The 19690-nt window shown below is 41.8% G+C and overlaps 2 protein-coding genes across 3 annotated transcripts in view; one reads left to right on the top strand and one right to left on the bottom strand.

Annotated features, from left to right (window-relative positions):
* The window catches only part of SYN3 (synapsin III), a 457322-nt gene that overhangs the window by 140292 nt on the left and 297340 nt on the right, over positions 1-19690 (bottom strand). The window lies entirely within an intron of this gene.
* TIMP3 (TIMP metallopeptidase inhibitor 3) overlaps positions 12939-19690 on the top strand; it is a 36863-nt gene continuing 30111 nt past the window's right edge. Inside the window, exon 1 of the mRNA XM_063447548.1 lies at positions 12939-13205. Within this exon, the coding sequence (XP_063303618.1) occupies positions 13076-13205 (130 nt within the window). The 5' untranslated portion in view covers positions 12939-13075. The remainder of the gene's footprint in view (positions 13206-19690) is intronic.

The raw sequence follows: 19690 nt of genomic DNA on the forward strand, positions 1-19690 counted from the left end.
TTTCAGACAACTTGGCAGCATGTATCATCTATAATAAAGGCTGCTCTCAGTCCCTTACTATCATGAACTTAGCAAGGAAACTTACCTGGTTAGCGGCAAATCTACAGTTCTGTCTTAATTGTATTCACCTTCCGGGCATTCAGAATAACGCAGCTGACGCACTCTCACGTTCTAATTTGCAGGAATTTTTCAGAGTCCATCCAACAGCAAACTTACAACCAAAAGAACCTCCAAAGTTCACAGACCTAATAATGCTCTAAATACCCTAGTCACAGTAGGTCGCTAGCACAAGCTGGTTTGTCACTCAATACTAATAAAGCCTATGCCAGAGCATATGATTTGTTCAAAAAATTTGTACGTGATTACTATGTAATAATAGTTTTTCCCATAGAAACCATGGTCGCATTCACAACTTTTTGCCACATATCTCTAAAATTAGCATACAATACAATCAAACTTTACTTAACAGGCATACAACACCACATGTTAACTATTTATCCAAACAAAGCTCCATTCTTAGCATCTTACCCATCAAAAGTGTCCTTAGAGGCATTCAGAGACTAACTGTTCATAATCCCATTAAAAGACCTCCAATAGATAGTAACCTATTTAGGAACATCTCCGATCTACTAGATGAGACCCCTTTTGAGAATATCACTAATCTGATAATCAAATCTGCAGCCTACATAGCCTTTTACGGTTTCCTGATATCAAAGGAATTTTCTGTGGAAAAGGCATCCGACTTTAAGTCATGCCTTAAGAGTAAACACCTAACTAAAACAAACAACCACTATATTTTGGCAATCTCTCATACCAAAACGAGCCAGACTGCCCCCCCCAGTAGAGATTAAATATTACCCTACCTCTACCAAGTGGTGTCCAATTCACAAATTGGATAACCTAGTCAAGACACAGCTTACAACTGACCCCGAATCCCCACTATTAGCCATTCAAGGAAAACCCCTAACAACCAAACAGTTCACGCTATACATATGCACATTGTTACTCAGGCTGGGACACAACCCGCATTCATTCTCTGGCCATTCATTCTGTATTGGGGGGGACCACAGCAACTTCCGGTAGTCACGTACCAACACATATCATTAAGAACATGGGACGTTGGAAATCTTCTGCCTACAACAGGTACATCCCTAATCCAGAAAAATAAATTAGATTAACTTTCCATGAAATGTCTAAATAATGTCTTGCTAAATAAAACATGTCTGACAAAAGAAATTGTTTTCTTAAATTTTTGCCCTCTTTTTTACAGGTCTAACCGACTTTGTTCTTATTAGATTTTCATTATATCATAACCATAAGTTCCTCTACATGTGCCGTACACAAATGTTAACCAGCGTCAGTTAACCAAAAAATCTAGCCCATGGATTTTCCAATTTGCAGCTTGCAGGACGTAAAGGATTTGCTGCTAATGTATTGGTGCCAGATACCATAGCACACGTTCACAAGTCTTGTGGAGTCCATGCTTTAAGACATCAGAGCTGTTTTTGAAGCACGAGGGGGACCTACAAAATATTGAGAAGGTGAAAGCCACCGAGGGTGCAAATCTTGGTGGTGGTAGTAGCAAATATTCAAATGAGAACTTTGAAGGCCGAAGTGGAGAATGGTTCCATGTGAACAGCAGTTGAACATGGGTCAGTCGGTCCTAAGAGATAGGCGAGTAGTTTTAGTGTATAGATCATATCCCTGCTGTCTTACTGCTCAGTTCTCTGCCATTTATGCATTAAATCACATTTGTTTTTGTTTATGCAGCCCTAGCAACACGTACCCAGACTGCATGAAAAAACGGTTTCACTTTCAATCAGATGTTAACTTGCTTTAGAACTTTAGATCCCCTGAAATTATGTAAATTTAACTTTCACCACACATGGAAGGAAACAGAGCAGAAGATAAGAAATTATAAAGTAAACAGCCTGTGCAATAAAGGACATTTAGACATTAGATGTCTCTTTACAGGACGTGTTTAGGAAGACTGTGCCAGTCACTTGCAGGGAGGTGTGATTAAGGCTGTATAAACAAAGTGATTTAACTCGTAAATGGCAGAGAATTGAGCAGTAAGACTGCAGGGGCATGATGTATACACCAAAACTGCTTCATTAAGATAAAATTGTTTTGCTACCTATAGTGTCCCTTGTGGCTGATCAGTGTTTATCCCCATTCTATAATTGTAAGGCGCTGATGATCCTATTGGTACTTTATAACGTGTAATATTAATATACAGTGTGCGTATATCACTCTTTTTCTACCTATCTCACACAGCGCATTATATGTAAATAATAAAAACATATTGCTCTGGTCCTTGCGCACCTTCCCATTCTCTGTGAATTGTTCCCAGGCTCAGGCTGCTGTGATATTTGCCTCCATCTAAACTCAACGTTTGTTTATGAGTGCAGAGAGAGCCAGGAAGCCTGATCTGCTGCAACCCAGAGCCATTTCCCCTTCTGCACTGTACACTGTGTGCTTAGCACCCGCCCTGAGTGCGACTTCCTAGTTAAAATTCGTAAAAAGAAACTGCAAACTAGCCACACAGAACTTTTGGAGGTGTTCTGCATATAATTATATTTTTCAAAATTCACAAAAACACTTTTAGCTTTATTTTGGTGTTTAACTTGATATAGCTAGCCTTAGCAAAGACGATATAGCTATATTTTTCAATATACACACCAAAGCAGGTAAATGCCTACACAATATAAAAAGCACCTCATCAGGTTTTTTTTTTTTCTGACTAACTACCACAATATTAAACATTTATCCCACAGACATACTGAAAACCAAGCACTCATTCCACAAGTACCCAAGATATCAGTACTGAATATCAAATACCACTGACCAGGGCCGCACTGAGAATACAAAGCAGCCCTGGAAAAAAATATCTATGCCAGCCCCATAAGTAATTGTGCCATGTATTGTGTGTAATATATATAATACACACTACACACACTCTGAAAGGACCAATATTTTGAATTGGAAAAATAAATATACCAATAATATGTAAGGCTAGGTCTTGCCACACCAGATGATATATATATATATATATATATATATTGTGTGTGCTTACACAGTATATTACTCAATCATCTGAGTCATTTATTACACGTGAGTTTACAGAGGAAGAGGTTCTATTTCAACTGTCAAAAGTAAAGACAAATAAGTCAATGGGACCTGATGGAATACACCCAAAGCTATTAAAAGAGCTTAGTGGTGTACTAGCAAAACCATTAACAGATTTATTTAACCAATCATTGTTAACAGGAGTAGTCCCAGAAGATTGGAAGTTAGCGAATGTTGTGCCCATTCACAAGAAAGGTAATAGGGAGGAGTCGGGCAACTATAGGCCAGTAAGCCTTACTTCAGTAGTGGGGAAAGTGATGGAAACCATGTTAAAGGATAGGATTGTTGAACATCTAAAAACACATGGATTTCAAGACCAGAGACAACATGGGTTTACTTCAGGGAGATCATGCCAAACTAATCTTATTGATTTTTTTGATTGGGTAACTAAAATTATAGATCAGGGTGGTGCAGTAGACATTGCTTACTTAGATTTCAGTAAGGCTTTTGACACTGTTGCACATAGAAGGCTTATCAATAAACTACAATCTTTGAGTTTGGATTCGAATATTGTTGAATGGGTAAGGCAGTGGCTGAGTGACAGGCAACAGAGGGTTGTAGTCAATGGAGTATATTCGAAGCTTGGGCTTGTCACCAGTGGGGTACCTCAGGGATCTGTACTTGGACCCATTCTCTTTAATATTTTTATTAGTGATATTGCAGAAGGTCTTGATGGTAAGGTGTGTCTTTTTGTGGATGATACTAAGATATGTAACAGGGTTGATGTTCCAGGAGGGATAAGCCAAATGGAAAATGATTTAGGTAAACTAGAAAAATGGTCAGAGTTGTGGCAACTGACATTTAATGTGGATAAGTGCAAGATAATGCATCTTGGACGTAAAAACCCAAGGGTAGAGTACAAAATATTTGATAGAGTCCTAACCTCAACATCTGAGGAAAGGGATTTAGGGGTGATTATTTCTGATGACTTAAAGGTAGGCAGACAATGTAATAGAGCAGCAGGAAATGCTAGCAGAATGCTTGGTTGTATAGGGAGAGGTATTAGCAGTAGAAAGAGGGAAGTGCTCATGCCATTGTACAGAACACTGGTGAGACCTCACTTGGAGTACTGTACACAGTACTGGAGACCCTATCTTCAGAAGGATATTGATACCTTAGAGAGAGTTCAAAGAAGGGCTACTAAACTGGTTCATGGATTGCAGGATAAAACTTACCAGGAAAGGTTGAAGGATCTTAACATGTATAGCTTGGAGGAAAGACGAGACAGGGGGGATATGATAGAAACATTTAAATACATAAAGGGAATCAACACAGTAAAGGAGGAGACTATATTTAAAAGAAGAAAAACTACCACAACAAGAGGACATAGTCTTAAATTAGAGGGACAAAGGTTTAAAAATAATACCAGGAAGTATTACTTTACTGAGAGGGTAGTGGATGCATGGAATAGCCTTCCAGCTGAAGTGGTAGAGGTTAACACAGTAAAGGAGTTTAAGCATGCGTGGGATAGGCATAAGGCTATCCTAACTATAAGATAAGGCCAGGGACTAATGAAAGTATTTAGAAAACTGGGCAGACTAGATGGGCCGAATGGTTCTTATCTGCCGTCACATTCTATGTTTCTATCTGGGGTGGCAAGACAAAGCCTTACATAATATTATTGGTATTTATTTTTATAATTCAAAATATTGGTCCTTTCAGATTAAACATGTAATTATACAGTAAGCATACCCACATGCAGACACAGACAAACTCACTGACACAGCTCATTGATGCACAGGCTCACAGACAGATAATATCATTGATATACATATGCTCATTGATATAAAAACACAAGCTCACTGATGCACACAAATAGGCTCACTGACAGACAATCTCACTGACACACACAGACACGCTTATTGGTACACAAACAAATTTAGTAGTACAGACAAACTCTGACACGCACAAGCTTACTACAGACAAGCTCACTGTCACATGCACATGCTCACTGACACCCACATGCTCACTACAGACAAGCACACTGACACACACATGCTCACTACAGACAAGCTCACTGCCACACACACATACAAGCTCACTCACTAGCAGCCACACACACACACAAGCTCACTCAGGAGCAGACACACACACACACACACACATACAAGCTCACTCACTACCAGACACACACAAACACACACAAGATGAGCAGGCACACACACACACACATACAAGCTCACTCACTAGCAGCCACACACACACACACACACGCAAGCTCACTCAGTAGCAGGCGCACACACGCAAGCTCACTCACTAGCAGGCACACACATACAAGCTCACTCACTAGCAGCGATACAAATACAAGCTCACTCACTAGCAGTGACACACACTCAGGTTCCCTTACTGGCAGGCACACACACACAAGTTCCCTCACTAGCAGCCACACACACTCACACAAGCTCACTAACTAGCAGGCACACACATACAAGCTCACTCACTAGCAGCCACACACACACGCAACTCATGCATTAGCAGCCACACACACACACCTCACTCACTAGCAGCCACACACACAACTCACTGACTAGCAGCCACCCACAAACACACACACATAACTCATTGACTAGCAGCAACACACACACACACACCTCACTCACTAGCAGCCACACACACACAACTCACACACAAACACACAACTCACTGACTAGCAGCCACATACACACACAAGTTCACTCACTATCAAGCACACACACACACACAACTCACTCACTAGCAGCCACACACACATACACACACACACAGCCATGACTGAAGCTTACCTGGCACTGGTGAGTGAAGTTGCCATTTTGTGATGTCTTTCTCCCAGAGTTGTCAGCAATGTGTGTGCAAGGCGGAGCTTCCATTCAGGAGGTGGAGCTTGCATTCAGAGGCGGGGTTTGCGTTCAGAGGCGGGGCATGTGACCGAAATTTAGGTAAATTTAGGTAACTTATAGGTCTCCCTCCGGCCGCGCCAGCCCCCAGCTCCTCCCTCTTTACTGTAATTGAAATGATTTTCCCCTCGGACTGTGCCCTCCTATGTCAGTCCGAGGGGAAAATCATTTCAATTACAGTAGCCTCATGATTTGGGCTGTCTGCCCGGCCCCAAGTGCCGTGGCCCACTGGAAAAGTTCCTGGTATTCCGGTGGGCCAGTCCGGCCCTGCCACTGACATTTAAATTAAATTGCTAATGATTCATCCCATAGCATCGTTACAAATTGCTGATAGTGCTGTATATTTTACCGCAATTTAGAGTTAATGGATCACTACAGTGTCAGGAATACAAACATGTACTCCTGACACTATAGTATATAACTATTAAGGTCCCCAGCCACTATTACATCACTTAGCAAATGTGTTTGAATTAACTTTTTTCCCCACGCCGGTCTTGCTTTAATATTTTTGGATAAGCTTTTTAAATCACTTAATATTTTTGGATAAACCCCTATAAATTACTTAATATTTTTGAAAAAAAAATCGATTTTCATATTTTGATACATATATGATAGATTTTTTCACATTTTAATTTATTAAAAAAAATCTTTGTAAAAGTTTATCCAAATATATTAAATTGACGCTTAAGCAATAATTTGTGATGGATTGTAAAAGAAAAATTCTGAAACAAATAGCCAAAGCAGTAAAAGTATCGGACTCAAGCAAGTAATGCACCTTTGGCTGATTTGCTTCAAATTATAAAATTTCCTTGCGATTATTACACAAGTTTAGCGAATAATCCTGCCAGTGGAGGAGTGCTCATTCACACTCCTTTGTTGGATAACAACCATGGAAATGCATTGGATTGGCGGAGATTATCTAAGGAGGAGGAACTTCCTCTCGGAGACTGGAGCTGCTAGGAGAAAAGGTAAACAAGATTGCTTTTTTTCTCACAGCAGGTGGGGGCTGGACACCTAATGAAAAGAATACACGTTTGTCTTTCTAATGCTATAGTGTTCCTTTAAAATGATTAGTGATAATTTTTCCAACATGCGTAATGGTACTAAGGGTCAGAAGCCACACTTGGAGTTTGGGTGTTGATTTTCCATCCTACTGCAAGTTCCATGAGAACAGGTCTTGATTTTACTACCTTTCACACAGCAGTGTGGTTTACGTCTCGCTTGGCAATGCTATGTGCCGTTTTCACAAGTTAGACTTGGCAATAAAAGGCTTGTAATGGACAGTATAAAATCTTCTCAAAAACAAAGGTTGGTTGAATATTAACCTTGGATCTGCATACATTTTAAATATCTTTTGAGTGCCAGTTCGTTTTGGATATCAAGTATCTTTCTCCAACAGCATTGGAGAAAGATTCTCGATGGTTGTTTTTATTCTGCAATCCCCATTTGTATTTTTGATATTATTTTGTGCCTAACTGGGTAATCATTAGCAACCGGGAGAGCTGCAATATTATTGGCTGGTGCTATTTGCATCTCATTGTACCTCTTTATTGTTCGATAAATATCTATAATCGTCTTAACTCCATGCCGCCATTAAGATGTGTCATTACGTCCTGAACAGCATGGGCTTTAAGAACGTTAAGAGTGATCAGACCGGGGTAACTGCCTTGCAACCCAGGCAGATCCCCAGCAGTCAATTGGTTGTGATCAGTGTCAGGTCATCACGGTGAAAGCCTGTCACCGCAATCACTGTTTCAGTGTGACAGACAATGATTTTTATCGTGGACTGTGACATTGTATTCTGCCTCTCTCTTTCCTTACTTTGATGTGAGCCTTTAGAGCCAGAATTATCATTGCTGGCCGTCTTCTAGATTGTTAGTGTGTGTAAAAAACAAAGTGTTATTAACCCACTGCTGATCACAGTTCTAATACAGTGAGAGTAATCAGAACACTAGTGTGATTAGTACACTTTGATTTTCTTTGGGTCATATTTTATATTTTTTTGGTTAAAATCTGACCCTTTTAACCCTTTAAAGTTTTTGTCAACCCCTTTCTGAGCTCTGATCACTGTATAGTGTCTCAGAGCATTTTATCTTGCCTACCCTGACCTTTTTTTTTACCCTACTTTTGTTTAAAAAAACAAAACAAAAAAAACATAAACACCTTTTAGTGCTGGTCGCAGCTGTTTATTCTGCAATCAGTAATTCATTTCTCTTTTTGGCTTTAGGCTTCCATGGGTGGAAGAGAAAATTGGGGGGTGGGTTGAGGGATTGTGTGTTAGGCCGGAAGATAAAAAAAAATGATTTTACTTAAAAAGTTGCCATGGCTTGTTACTATACTGAGGAGGAGGTCAATGGTGAAACCTGAGTCAGAGGAAACTGACTCTTTTGACCTGTCTGACAATGAGACACTTACTGCGTCAGATGTAGAGCCCCTAGGTGAGCCTTCTGGCTCTCCCACCGTCACACCATCCAGGAGGTGCTCAAAACACTGCACTGGCTTTGAACATCAATGGGTACCACCAAATCTAAGTACCCCTAAAATACTCCCATTTTTGGCAACCCATTGCATTACAACTAGAGTTGACAGCAGTGATGACAGATGGCATATTTGAGCTCATGACTGCACAAACGAATTTGTAATATCTTGCTGCCAGTCTTGATTCTCACTAGAGCAGGAAGAATATGTATCACAAGACTAACAACACTGACATGAGGAGGTATTGGGGTTGTGTAAAAACCCAGTATTAGGAGTTACTGGAATAAGCACACCATCCCAGCTACCCCTCTTTTTCCAGGGATAAGTATGAACAGCTTCTCTGTTTCCTCCATCTCAGTGATAGCACCCAGTGTCCCCCTCTAAATGACACCAGTATGACCGTCTACACAAAATTAGGTTTCTACTTGATCACTTGTCAAAAACATTTTCAGAAAATTACACCACTGACCAAAATATCTGTATAGACAAGACCCTTTTGAAGTTAGAGGGAAGACTGCTTTTTAAAGCGGCACTGTCATGCCGAACTTACCTTTCCTCAATCTCTTCCTCTTCTCCCCCTCTCTCGGGATCTGTTCTTCTTTTCTTCCTATCTTCTTTAGTTTTCTTTTAAATCATAAGACAAAGTAGGGACTCTGTCTTATGGTGGATTCCTCCGCTTGACCAGCTCTGACCAGCGGAGGAGCAAAGTGTGCTTCATTTCCGCTGGTCAGAGAAATTTTCCCATGATCCCTAGCTTCCCTCTGTGATCTCGCGATGCTTCCTGTCATTTTTGACGAAACTGCCGAATTGCGTTCTAACTGAATGAGAACAGTATGTTCGTTTCTTTTAGAACGCAATTCGGCACTTTGTTCGTATCGGAATTTCATTCTAATGAATGAAACTCCGATCCTATTCATTGCCGCGGCTGCATCTTGCAGCCGCTTAGTAGATAACTCCCTAATTCCCACGGTATCAGGGAGCTATCTACTAAAAGGCTGAAAGACCTGAATTGGTCTTTCAGCCAAATTTACTAATACTAAGTAAAGATTACTTAGTATTAGTAAATTATATGCCCCTACTCGCTATACCACGAGTAGGGGCATGTCTAGTAAGCAGTGAGCAGCCTGTGGCTGCTCACTATAAAAAAAAAATAAAAAAATCAATAACCCCACCCTGCGCGGCTGGTGTCCTGCCCGTGGGGGCCCTAAATACAGATGGGGGAGGGGGGGAACCTACTGTCCTCCCCCCCGGCCCTAAATGAAAACAATAAGGGGGGGGGACCTACTGTCCTCCCCCCGGCCCCCACCCCTGTGCGGTGGGTGGGGGCCCTAAATGAAACAATAAGGGGGGGGACCTACTGTCCTCCCCCCGGCCCCCACCCCTGTGCGGTGGGTGGGGGCCCTAAATGAAACAATAAGGGGGGGGGACCTAGTGTCCTCCCCCCCGGCCCCCACCCCTGCGCGGTGGGTGGGGGCCCTAAATAAAACAATAAGGGGGGGGACCTAGTGTCCTCCCCCCGGCCCCCACCCCTGCGCGGTGGGTGGGGGCCCTAAATGAAACAATAAGGGGGGGGACCTACTGTCCTCCCCCCGGCCCCCACCCCTGTGCGGTGGGTGGGGGCCCTAAATGAAACAATAAGGGGGGGGGACCTAGTGTCCTCCCCCCCGGCCCCCACCCCTGCGCGGTGGGTGGGGGCCCTAAATAAAACAATAAGGGGGGGGACCTAGTGTCCTCCCCCCGGCCCCCACCCCTGCGCGGTGGGTGGGGGCCCTAAATGAAACAATAAGGGGGGGGACCTAGTGTCCTCCCCCCGCCCCCCACCCCTGCGCGGTGGGTGGGGGCCCTAAATGAAACAATAAGGGGGGGGACCTAGTGTCCTCCCCCCGGCCCCCACCCCTGCGCGGTGGGTGGGGGCCCTAAATGAAACAATAAGGGGGGGGGACCTACTGTCCTCCCCCCGGACCCCACCCCTGCGCGGTGGGTGGGGGCCCTAAATGAAACAATAAGGGGGGGGACCTAGTGTCCTCCCCCCGCCCCCCACCCCTGCGCGGTGGGTGGGGGCCCTAAATGAAACAATAAGGGGGGGGACCTAGTGTCCTCCCCCCGGCCCCCACCCCTGCGCGGTGGGTGGGGGCCCTAAATGAAACAATAAGGGGGGGGGGACCTACTGTCCTCCCCCCGGACCCCACCCCTGCGCGGTGGGTGGGGGCCCTAAATGAAACAATAAGGGGGGGGACCTACTGTCCTCCCCCCGGCCCCCACCCCTGTGCGGTGGGTGGGGGCCCTAAATGAAACAATAAGGGGGGGGGACCTAGTGTCCTCCCCCCCGGCCCCCACCCCTGCGCGGTGGGTGGGGGCCCTAAATAAAACAATAAGGGGGGGGACCTAGTGTCCTCCCCCCGGCCCCCACCCCTGCGCGGTGGGTGGGGGCCCTAAACGAAACAATAAGGGGGGGGGACCATGTGTCCTCCCCCCCGGCCCCCACCCCTGGGCGGTGGGTGGGGGCCCTGAATGAACCCCCCCAATCAAGGTGACTAGGGGTCCCAAGCCCCTAGTCACCCCCCCCCCCCACCCAAAAAAACCTATCCCCTACCTACCCCCCTCACCCTAAAAATAGTGAGGGGGGAAATAAAATCACTAACCTGTACAAAAAAAAAATTAAACTTACCATTAGATGTCTTCTTTTTTCTAAAATCTTCTTTCTTCAGCCCCACAAAAAGGCCAAATAAAAATCCATCATACCCGTCGAACTAAAAAAAAAAAAAAAAAAACCGACCGCAAAAAAAATTAAAGCCAATGTGTAACTCCACTAACAGAGGAAGTGTATAACTGTGACATATTACAAGCTAAGAAGACAGGACGCATGTGTTGGGACTGGAAGCCAAAGACTAGGTATCATGCCTGAAAATGCAATCTGATTCCTCAGTGGCAGAAACCATGATGAGTCCACTGCAAAGTCTATTGTGATCTGCTGAGTTTGGCTGGACTGAGTAGGAACCAACTGGCTCTAACCTGTTTCAGCTGCAATTGATGATAATGAGGCTTGAGCAAAACCATATTTAGGCTGACGGGTTTGCCATCAATGCTCAAGCAAAGGAAATGGTAATAGATTACAGAGCTTACTTTCCATGTTTCAGAATTTTAACAGAAATACTAGACTTTTCCATTGGGTTCATATTCGTTTATTTAAAAAAAAGATTTTTTAAACTTGGTATAATGTTTTATAACATTCAGCATCTCATCATAGAGATACATAAAATCAATGCATATCTATAGGGAATGTTCAGCATGTCCATGCAGAGCTGGGAGAGGCTGAATGTAGGTGCTGCACATTATGCAGCGCTGACATAGGAGGCACTTCAGCAGACGTTTAAGTGACTGCCGCTAGAGGTGTTACTAGGCAGCAATGTAAACACTGCCTTTTCTCTGGCTGGATGTTTCACTTCCTCCTTCCAATAGCTTTACTGACCTCACAGAATTTGCAAAAACATTCTAGTAAAGCCTCCTAAAATATTTCGTTTTGGTGCCTAATGCCCCATTAAAATTGAAAAGCATGTGCGTCCATGTCATCACACACGTAACCTAGGTACCCATTCTGTGGAGCATCTCCTCCAGCTTGCAGCTGGCAGCATCAGAACTGTTAGATATGTCCCTCCATTCGTGCACATGCATAAACTATCACTTGTCCTGTTGGGACTATGATTCGAAAAGCCCCATACAACTGATAGAGAAGCTGTGTTTACATTAGCCACTAGCTCCATCTCAGCAATTCTACTTTTTCACTAGATTACGAATTTTATCAAATTAAAAAACAAAAACTGTTGGTCTGGAAAAACATTTAGCTCTAATCACAATTTAGGCTAGTTTTGACTTTGACTAACAACTGGGAATAGAAATTGTTGTACAGTCACTACCCATGTGTAACACACCACATATAATGGGTTACAAATAAACAGTCAAGTTAAAATGGAGCACATATTGAGAACTCAAGAGGGACCATCCCTTAAAAACTTTCGATGCTGACCAGTGCTAGAAGTTTTAGCTGCCTGAGAGTGATAGGCATTGAAACCATAGTCAGCTGCATTTCCATCTGTGGACAAGCAATACTTATTTATTTTTTAGACACATTCTTTCCAAGCACACATTGCAGAAGTCACCAGGGCCCAACTCTCATGCCTGGCAAGGGGGGAAGGCTTGTTTTGAAGCGGGGAGCCTCTGGTTTTGTAATCAGCCATCCTTGGGAGCACCATCCAGCTGCAGCCAGTACTGAGCACATCACCATTCACTCCCTACATGGACTCAAACACGCTGCCTGGACACGCCCTCTCCACTCCTTCCCTCCCAGGGATGAGGTCATTGATTGGTCTGCTCTGGAGGCTTGGAATGTTCACCACCAGGGGCGTGTTAAAACCACGTTACCACGCCCCTTCTGTATAAATACTAAAGAAGCAGCTCTAGGCACAGGAATTGTGCTGTCAGGCTGGGGAGTAAGTGAGATATTTACTAACACTGACTGAGACATATCAATAGAGAGAGAGAGAGAGATATTTCATCATCACACAGAGTCTGTTACTGGAGGACACCCTGTCTGCATCATGCTTATGTGTGCTAATTTAGTGCTGCTCAGTCTGTTCCTGCTCTTCTCTGGGGAGTTCTCCCAGACTGCAGAGGGCTGCACATGTGCCCCCAGCCATCCCCAGGAAGCATTCTGCAACTCTGACATTGGTAAGAAGATACCTTTTATTTGCATGCACAAAACCAATTATTGGTTCAACTGATCTGATGGGAGCATAGTGATGCCAGGCTCCTGGGAAAGTCCAGGGAAGCAAGTCACTGGCTTCAGGCGATGGAAACAGTATTGCTAGGTTCCTCAGGAAAGGCACGGTAATGCCATAGTAATATTAAACTGTTAATGCCAGGCTTTGTATCAGTCTGCTGATGAAGCCTGTGCAGGTACCAAGGTGATGGTGTGGGATGCAGCCATGTAGTCAGACTAAAGATGGGGGACACAGTTTCCAAATCTTTACTTGTACTCCAAGTAATGCCAGGCTGGTGGCAGCTTGCTTACAGTCTGTTGCTAAGAGGCATTGTTGTGATGTGTGATTAGCAAGTGTCAGCACTTTTACAGAGAGAGACAAAGAGAGCGCTGATTAAAATATGAGAAGCGGTTTATAAACAAGACCGAGCTGTCTGGTGCACACTCTTGCATTATGTTATCATTACTCCATCACCTTATTAGTGGCAGGATAGTGTGTGTGGGGCATACTTGTGCCATGCTGCTGCTCACTGGTAGTCGTAGAATGTATAATACTGTAATGCGTAACAAGTTTGTTGCACACTGTTTGTGCCAGGATTCTGTGCGCTGTCACTGGATAGTGGATAAACCAGGTGGAAAAATAGTTGCATATTAGTTCCAGATTATTCGGTAGGGCTAAGCAAAGTGACATGTGGCAGGAAAAAGTTAAACAAGGTTATACATCATTTGTACAATTATGTATTCCACAGCACAGCGTGATGTGACTGCACAGTTGGCTATTATTCATTATATTTATTGTACCGAGATTTTAATTAGGCGACCTGGTAACAAGTATGGTTTGGGAAATGAGTCCGGAGAAGTCAGTCCTGTTTAAAGTTAATTTATGGAATACCCTCTCAAACTATTCTTGGTAAGGAGGAATGAGACCACTACACGTTTACCAGTGCTTTCAAAAAATGTACCATGCATATTTATACACAGGAACTCCCTCAATTTCCTTAGCTCAGAGTGGAGGGTAAACTTCACCTGCCAGATTGAGCTGGGACCTTTGGCTGTCCATGTTGAAAGCAGGAAAAAGTGAGATTTACAGTGGAGTTGGATCATCAATGGAAGACAATTTATTGTACATTTTGGTGTAGGCTAAACAAGAAGTCTCTAGGAAGGTGCATTGGGATGCTGGACATGAGTAGAAATTGGCCCTTAAAGCAAAGGTTCCAATGTGGGACATACTGTATAAAGCTGAACTGTTGCAATGTGCCTTTTTCTGTGCATGTTTCCACCTATTGATCCTAACATCTCATTATTACCTTTTTTTGTCATAAATAGTCTTCACCTATCTTTCTTAGATATGTAGATAGGCTAAGCAAATAATGCACCAAATTGACCTTTTTTTAAAAATTTTTTTTTTTAAATGGTTAGACCTAAAGCATAAAAGGACAGAGCAGATTTGACACCCATTATTGAATCCTCAGATAGGGGGTGTCACAATATTTCCTTTCAAGACATCAGCAATATTTGATACTGGTCTAATAATACCACCCTCCATGGATTCCACGGTACATCATATAGACAGGAATATAGAATTTTTTTTTTATGTGTGAGCATATCTGAACCAAGCATCACATAAACATTACATTTTGCCTATTGTCATAAGGTGAAAACCTCTTTGAACTGCACGAGAGAATACCTGATTTAAAATAAATTAAACATTGTCCCACAAGGCAGCTCAATGTCTATGTAAAATACCAGATTTTAATTTTATTTTCTATTAAGGGCATCAGTAAGTGTTTTCTATGCCTTATTCACTCTATATGTTTTCACTTCACTTTTGTCGGAAGATTCATCTATTTTTTATATTAACATTTTTGTTGGCTCTCTTTAATTTTTATTTCTTCTGCTTCAGGTTACATTTTCTGTCTACAGAAATTGCCATTCTTTTCTATTTCTTTAAATCCTTTCAAATATGTCTGTTTCTTTTATGTCATTAATATACTGAACAATGCTTGTTCAAATGACACACAGTTGGGCAAGCCTGTGAACTCTCTGTTGAAGCAAAATAACTTGGTATCTCACTATTTGGCCTGGATATGCTGGTGTCAGTCCAGGACCCAATCTATGACACTCTCACTACAGGTGATGGACATGCTACGAGCTCTTAACCCCTTAAGGACACATGACATGTGTGTCATGTCATGGTTCCCTTTTATTCCAGAAGTTTGGTCCTTAAGGGGCTAATTAGTGCAGCTGCTAAAGGGCTGATTTACACTGATATCAGTTTAATACATATAAAGGCCACACTCTTGTAATTCTTCGGTAGTAAACAACCTTAGGCTGGACATGAAGAGTTAAAAGAGCTGGTGGGATCCGGTCTTGTATCCTTAGGCTTTCTTCTACAGTAGAGATGGGACTGACTCCAAAATTCTTTCTGCTTAAGGTAGAACTATGTAACAAGCTCCAGGGGGTGTATAAAGCCACTTTCCAATATCGTGGGGGAGTAAAGTATGGCATTCTAAAGGATTACTATCAATTCCACTACGAGGCATATTTACTAAGCAGTGAATTGAGATGAGTTAGCAAGTGAATTTTGGCTAAATATAGCAGAGTATAGGTTTTATCAATTTAAGTTTTCCTAATTTTAACAAAAGGTCTATAAAGTATTAACCAAATAGAGTATTTATTAAAGATTAAAATAATTTTGTGTTTCTAATGAATTGCTGACACAGTTGCTATTTAATGGTTGTGAGAGGTAGGTGGGCCTTCCTAGACCAGTGTGGGCAACCTTCAGAACTCCAGATGTTGTGGACTATGTCTCCCATAATCCTCTTAAAGCCATAATGCTGGCAAAGCATCATGAGAGATGTAGTCCACAGCATGTGGGGTGCTGGAGGTTGCATACCCCTGTCCTAAACCATGGAATAAAAGAAGTGATGATAATGAGAGTTTGCACTATTATGCCATGGAGCAGTATAAAGTTATTGCAATGAAGGGTTAACTTTAGTTGTGGTTTTTAATAAACCCACAATGGGTTTCTGGCACTCCGGAAGAGGCAATGTAACATGTTTCATCTGTGTAACCGAAAGAAGAACTGGCTTCCATCAAATTTATAGTCAACTATTTTGACATCTAAATGCAAACGGCAAAGCTTTTTTGCAAAACTTATATACTGCTACGTGACAATATTATTTTACTTAAGTTCTGTCCCATAAGCAGTGGGTGAACATATGCAGTGTCATATGCAGGGGGTAAACAAGTTTCCTTTTTCCTTTTGCTTATTTTCTAAAGTTCTCTTGGTATATAACGTATTTCATTACCTGCAAAGAAATACGATTTGGCAGGCAACACACACTGTGTATTGCAGGGCTCATTCATCTGCGTAAGCTGTGAATCTGGTTTCATACTTAAGGAGTGATTTGTATCTTATTTGACTGGTAAATATATGAGTTTGTCTTGCTTAGAAAATTGACACATTTGTTAATTGTTGGAGTATCGCTCACTTTCCTTTAAATATGCAATCTGAATATAGATGAACTTTATATGACAGGTAAATGGGAACTATAGGAGCCCCTATACATGGTCTAGACTGCCTAGAATGCCGGACTGCATATCTCTACATTGGTTGCTAAATGGCATAGAATGATAAAGTTACAATGAGTGATAACTTTGACACTGTAGATGTTTTGGGCCTGCATTACCAATGACACATACATGAATACAAATGTTTCAGTGCTATAGTTTGCCATCAGTAAACTACAGTAAGGCATCCTGATTGACCTTCTGAATGCCAGGTGGAGTGCATAGTAAATCCCAACAAGATTCATGTTTGCTTGCCCACCTAGCACTGCATGGTTCCTGTATACTAAGAGCTGCTTGATGAGAACCCGCCTTGCACACTCCCCTGTTGAGCCCCTTCTTACTGGGGGGTGGGGGTGTCATCTGGACTGTTCGTAGAAATACATTTTTATTGGTGTGTGAGGGGCACTTGAAACAGAGGAGGTTAGAAATAAACGTTTTAATATATATTGAAGAACACTGTTCACTGTTCTGTACTGTATTTGTATAAATCTAAAATAGTTATTACCATTAACTGTTACTGTACCACCACCTCTGAAATTTACCACAGAGTCTGAAAACAGTACTTTAGTTCACCATCTCCTCCCTATTCCTTCTAAATAGTATTCTATGAAGCGGCACAAGGTACTAGCGATGGGAGACAGAAGGAAACCTACTTAATTCACACCAATTAGGAGCTACAAACTCCTGGGAACTGGTTCCGACACTATTATCGTCCAGACACATTTTCACACTACAAAATAACTGGAAAGGTTTCTATCAGTAGCTAAGTAAGAGACTTGCACACAAGGGTACCTCTTCCTCTCAAGCACATAATTGGTCTGGCAGCTGCTAATGACAGAGATACAAACCATGCAAAAAGGTGATGCAGGCTCTTTACCAGCTATTAAATGGCTGTCTCAGGGTGCTTGATATATACATTGCATATCAAACGGCTCCTGGCATGCAAAATGGGACACATGGCTTATTATAGAGCAAATTACTTTATCTATATTGTGTTAGCCAAATAGCTAGCAAATATATGAACACATTATAATTAGATTTATTTTTATATCTATGCTTCAAGCCTAGAGGTTTACACTAAAGCATGACCGCTGCAGGGAGTGTGAGAGATCCCTAATGGTGAGCAAATCATACGACGATGTTGAAGGTGCTCAGCATTATATATGTATATATTGACAGATTTTCAAACTTTATGTAAGTTTTTGTTTTTTATATACAAAAAGTTTTGTAAAGAATCTTTACAGCTAAATTTGAAGATATGGAATTTGATGGTCAAGGGAAAGAGCCCCTTCCTCCCACACACACACACACACCTTTTTAATATGAACTTGTTTTGAATCATTCTTGGCCAACATCTGTTTTATGAAAAACTATAAATACAGTTGCCCCTCCCACAAAAGGATGCTGATATGTAAAAGTTCAGATTCCAACCGCTATCCTTGCAAAAATATAAAACAATACCTTTCTAAGCATGAATTTCTGATTAAGTGTTGCAACATTTTTAAGTCAGGGTTAATGTCTGAGCTCTGAATATCTCCTTTCCACTAAAATCTTGCTTTTTTTAACAGTCTGTTTTTGTAAGGATCTGCTTGGGACTGTGAATGCAGAATTGCTTGGCAATGTATTTTTGTTTTTGAATCACCAGCAAATTGAGTTCCCGCAGGTTCTCTGAAACACGAACCAACAAAACAGAAAAAAAAAACCTTCCAGTTGTTGCCATCCCAACAAGCAAACCATAAAAGACTAGTGGGGGTAGAAAACTAAAAAGGCAAACACATTGTTTGCCTTAGTCACAAAAGTTCAGTAGAGTTTATTTACTAAACTCCAAATTGTAGCTAATTGGAATCCAAAGGGGATGATTTATGCTAAATACTTAAGCTGTAGATGAGTTGTATAATTTTCCAAATTGGTTATTTTAGTTTAAATTTTGTGTTTCAGATTTAAATGCAATTCTGAGATTAGTCAATGAACTCTAATGTGGGTACATTCATACTCAATCCTTTTAATAGGGAGCGCCTAAATAGCAGTTCTCCAATGGATAAAAATCAACTATAAAAAGCAATTCTTTTTTGTTTTTTAGCTGTCCGCAATGCCAAACTGTGTTCACTTTGTTAACTGTGTATTTTCCAACTTAAAATAATTATGTCACAGAATCAGTTAATAGACCATGTAGTGTTTAAATCACTATTTAGCACCCCATGCCTCCCTAAATATAGTAAAATCTTATTACCAGTGCCGCAAGAGTCCACTGCCTTGGCTGACATCATCAGAAGTGATGAATTCAGCCAATCACAATTCATTACAATAGGTGGTAATGCATGATTTGATTGGTCCATGAGGTCACCCAGATTATGCATCAGGGTGAGCGGTAACGCCTTGTTTTGTAACTGTTCCCCTACCTTTTTACTCTTCAACAACCTATGTTTATTTATTGACTTGTACAGAGCTGTATGAAAACGTTGGACAAAAGGAAGTCACTTGCCAGAAGAGACAATATTTAAAAGTGACCACAGACAACATTAGACATTTTGTTGACAGTTATGTGTTGAATTTTTAGTCACTTCAACACCGCTGTTCTGTGATTGATTCTGTCTGGTGTACTCATAGGGAAGTTGCAGTATGTAGTATGTGAAACGTAGACATGTGAGAGAATGCCTCTTTTTGAAGCAGATACTGTATTCCACTTTTGTGTTCTTCACAAATATATGACCTTTGACTTCTCTATCTTGTCACTGTCAGCTGGACCTTTCTGCCTGGGGTCACCGCTATCCATAGTAATATCTGGCCATCCATTCATCCTGTGGTGTAGTGATTCTAAGCTATACTAAGCAATCAACCCTCTGTACCACAAAAAATGTACAACTGGAACGTGTAGACAGAT

This window comes from Pelobates fuscus, chromosome 3 (assembly GCF_036172605.1).
Source record: "Pelobates fuscus isolate aPelFus1 chromosome 3, aPelFus1.pri, whole genome shotgun sequence".
In the NCBI taxonomy this organism is placed as follows: domain Eukaryota; kingdom Metazoa; phylum Chordata; class Amphibia; order Anura; family Pelobatidae; genus Pelobates; species Pelobates fuscus.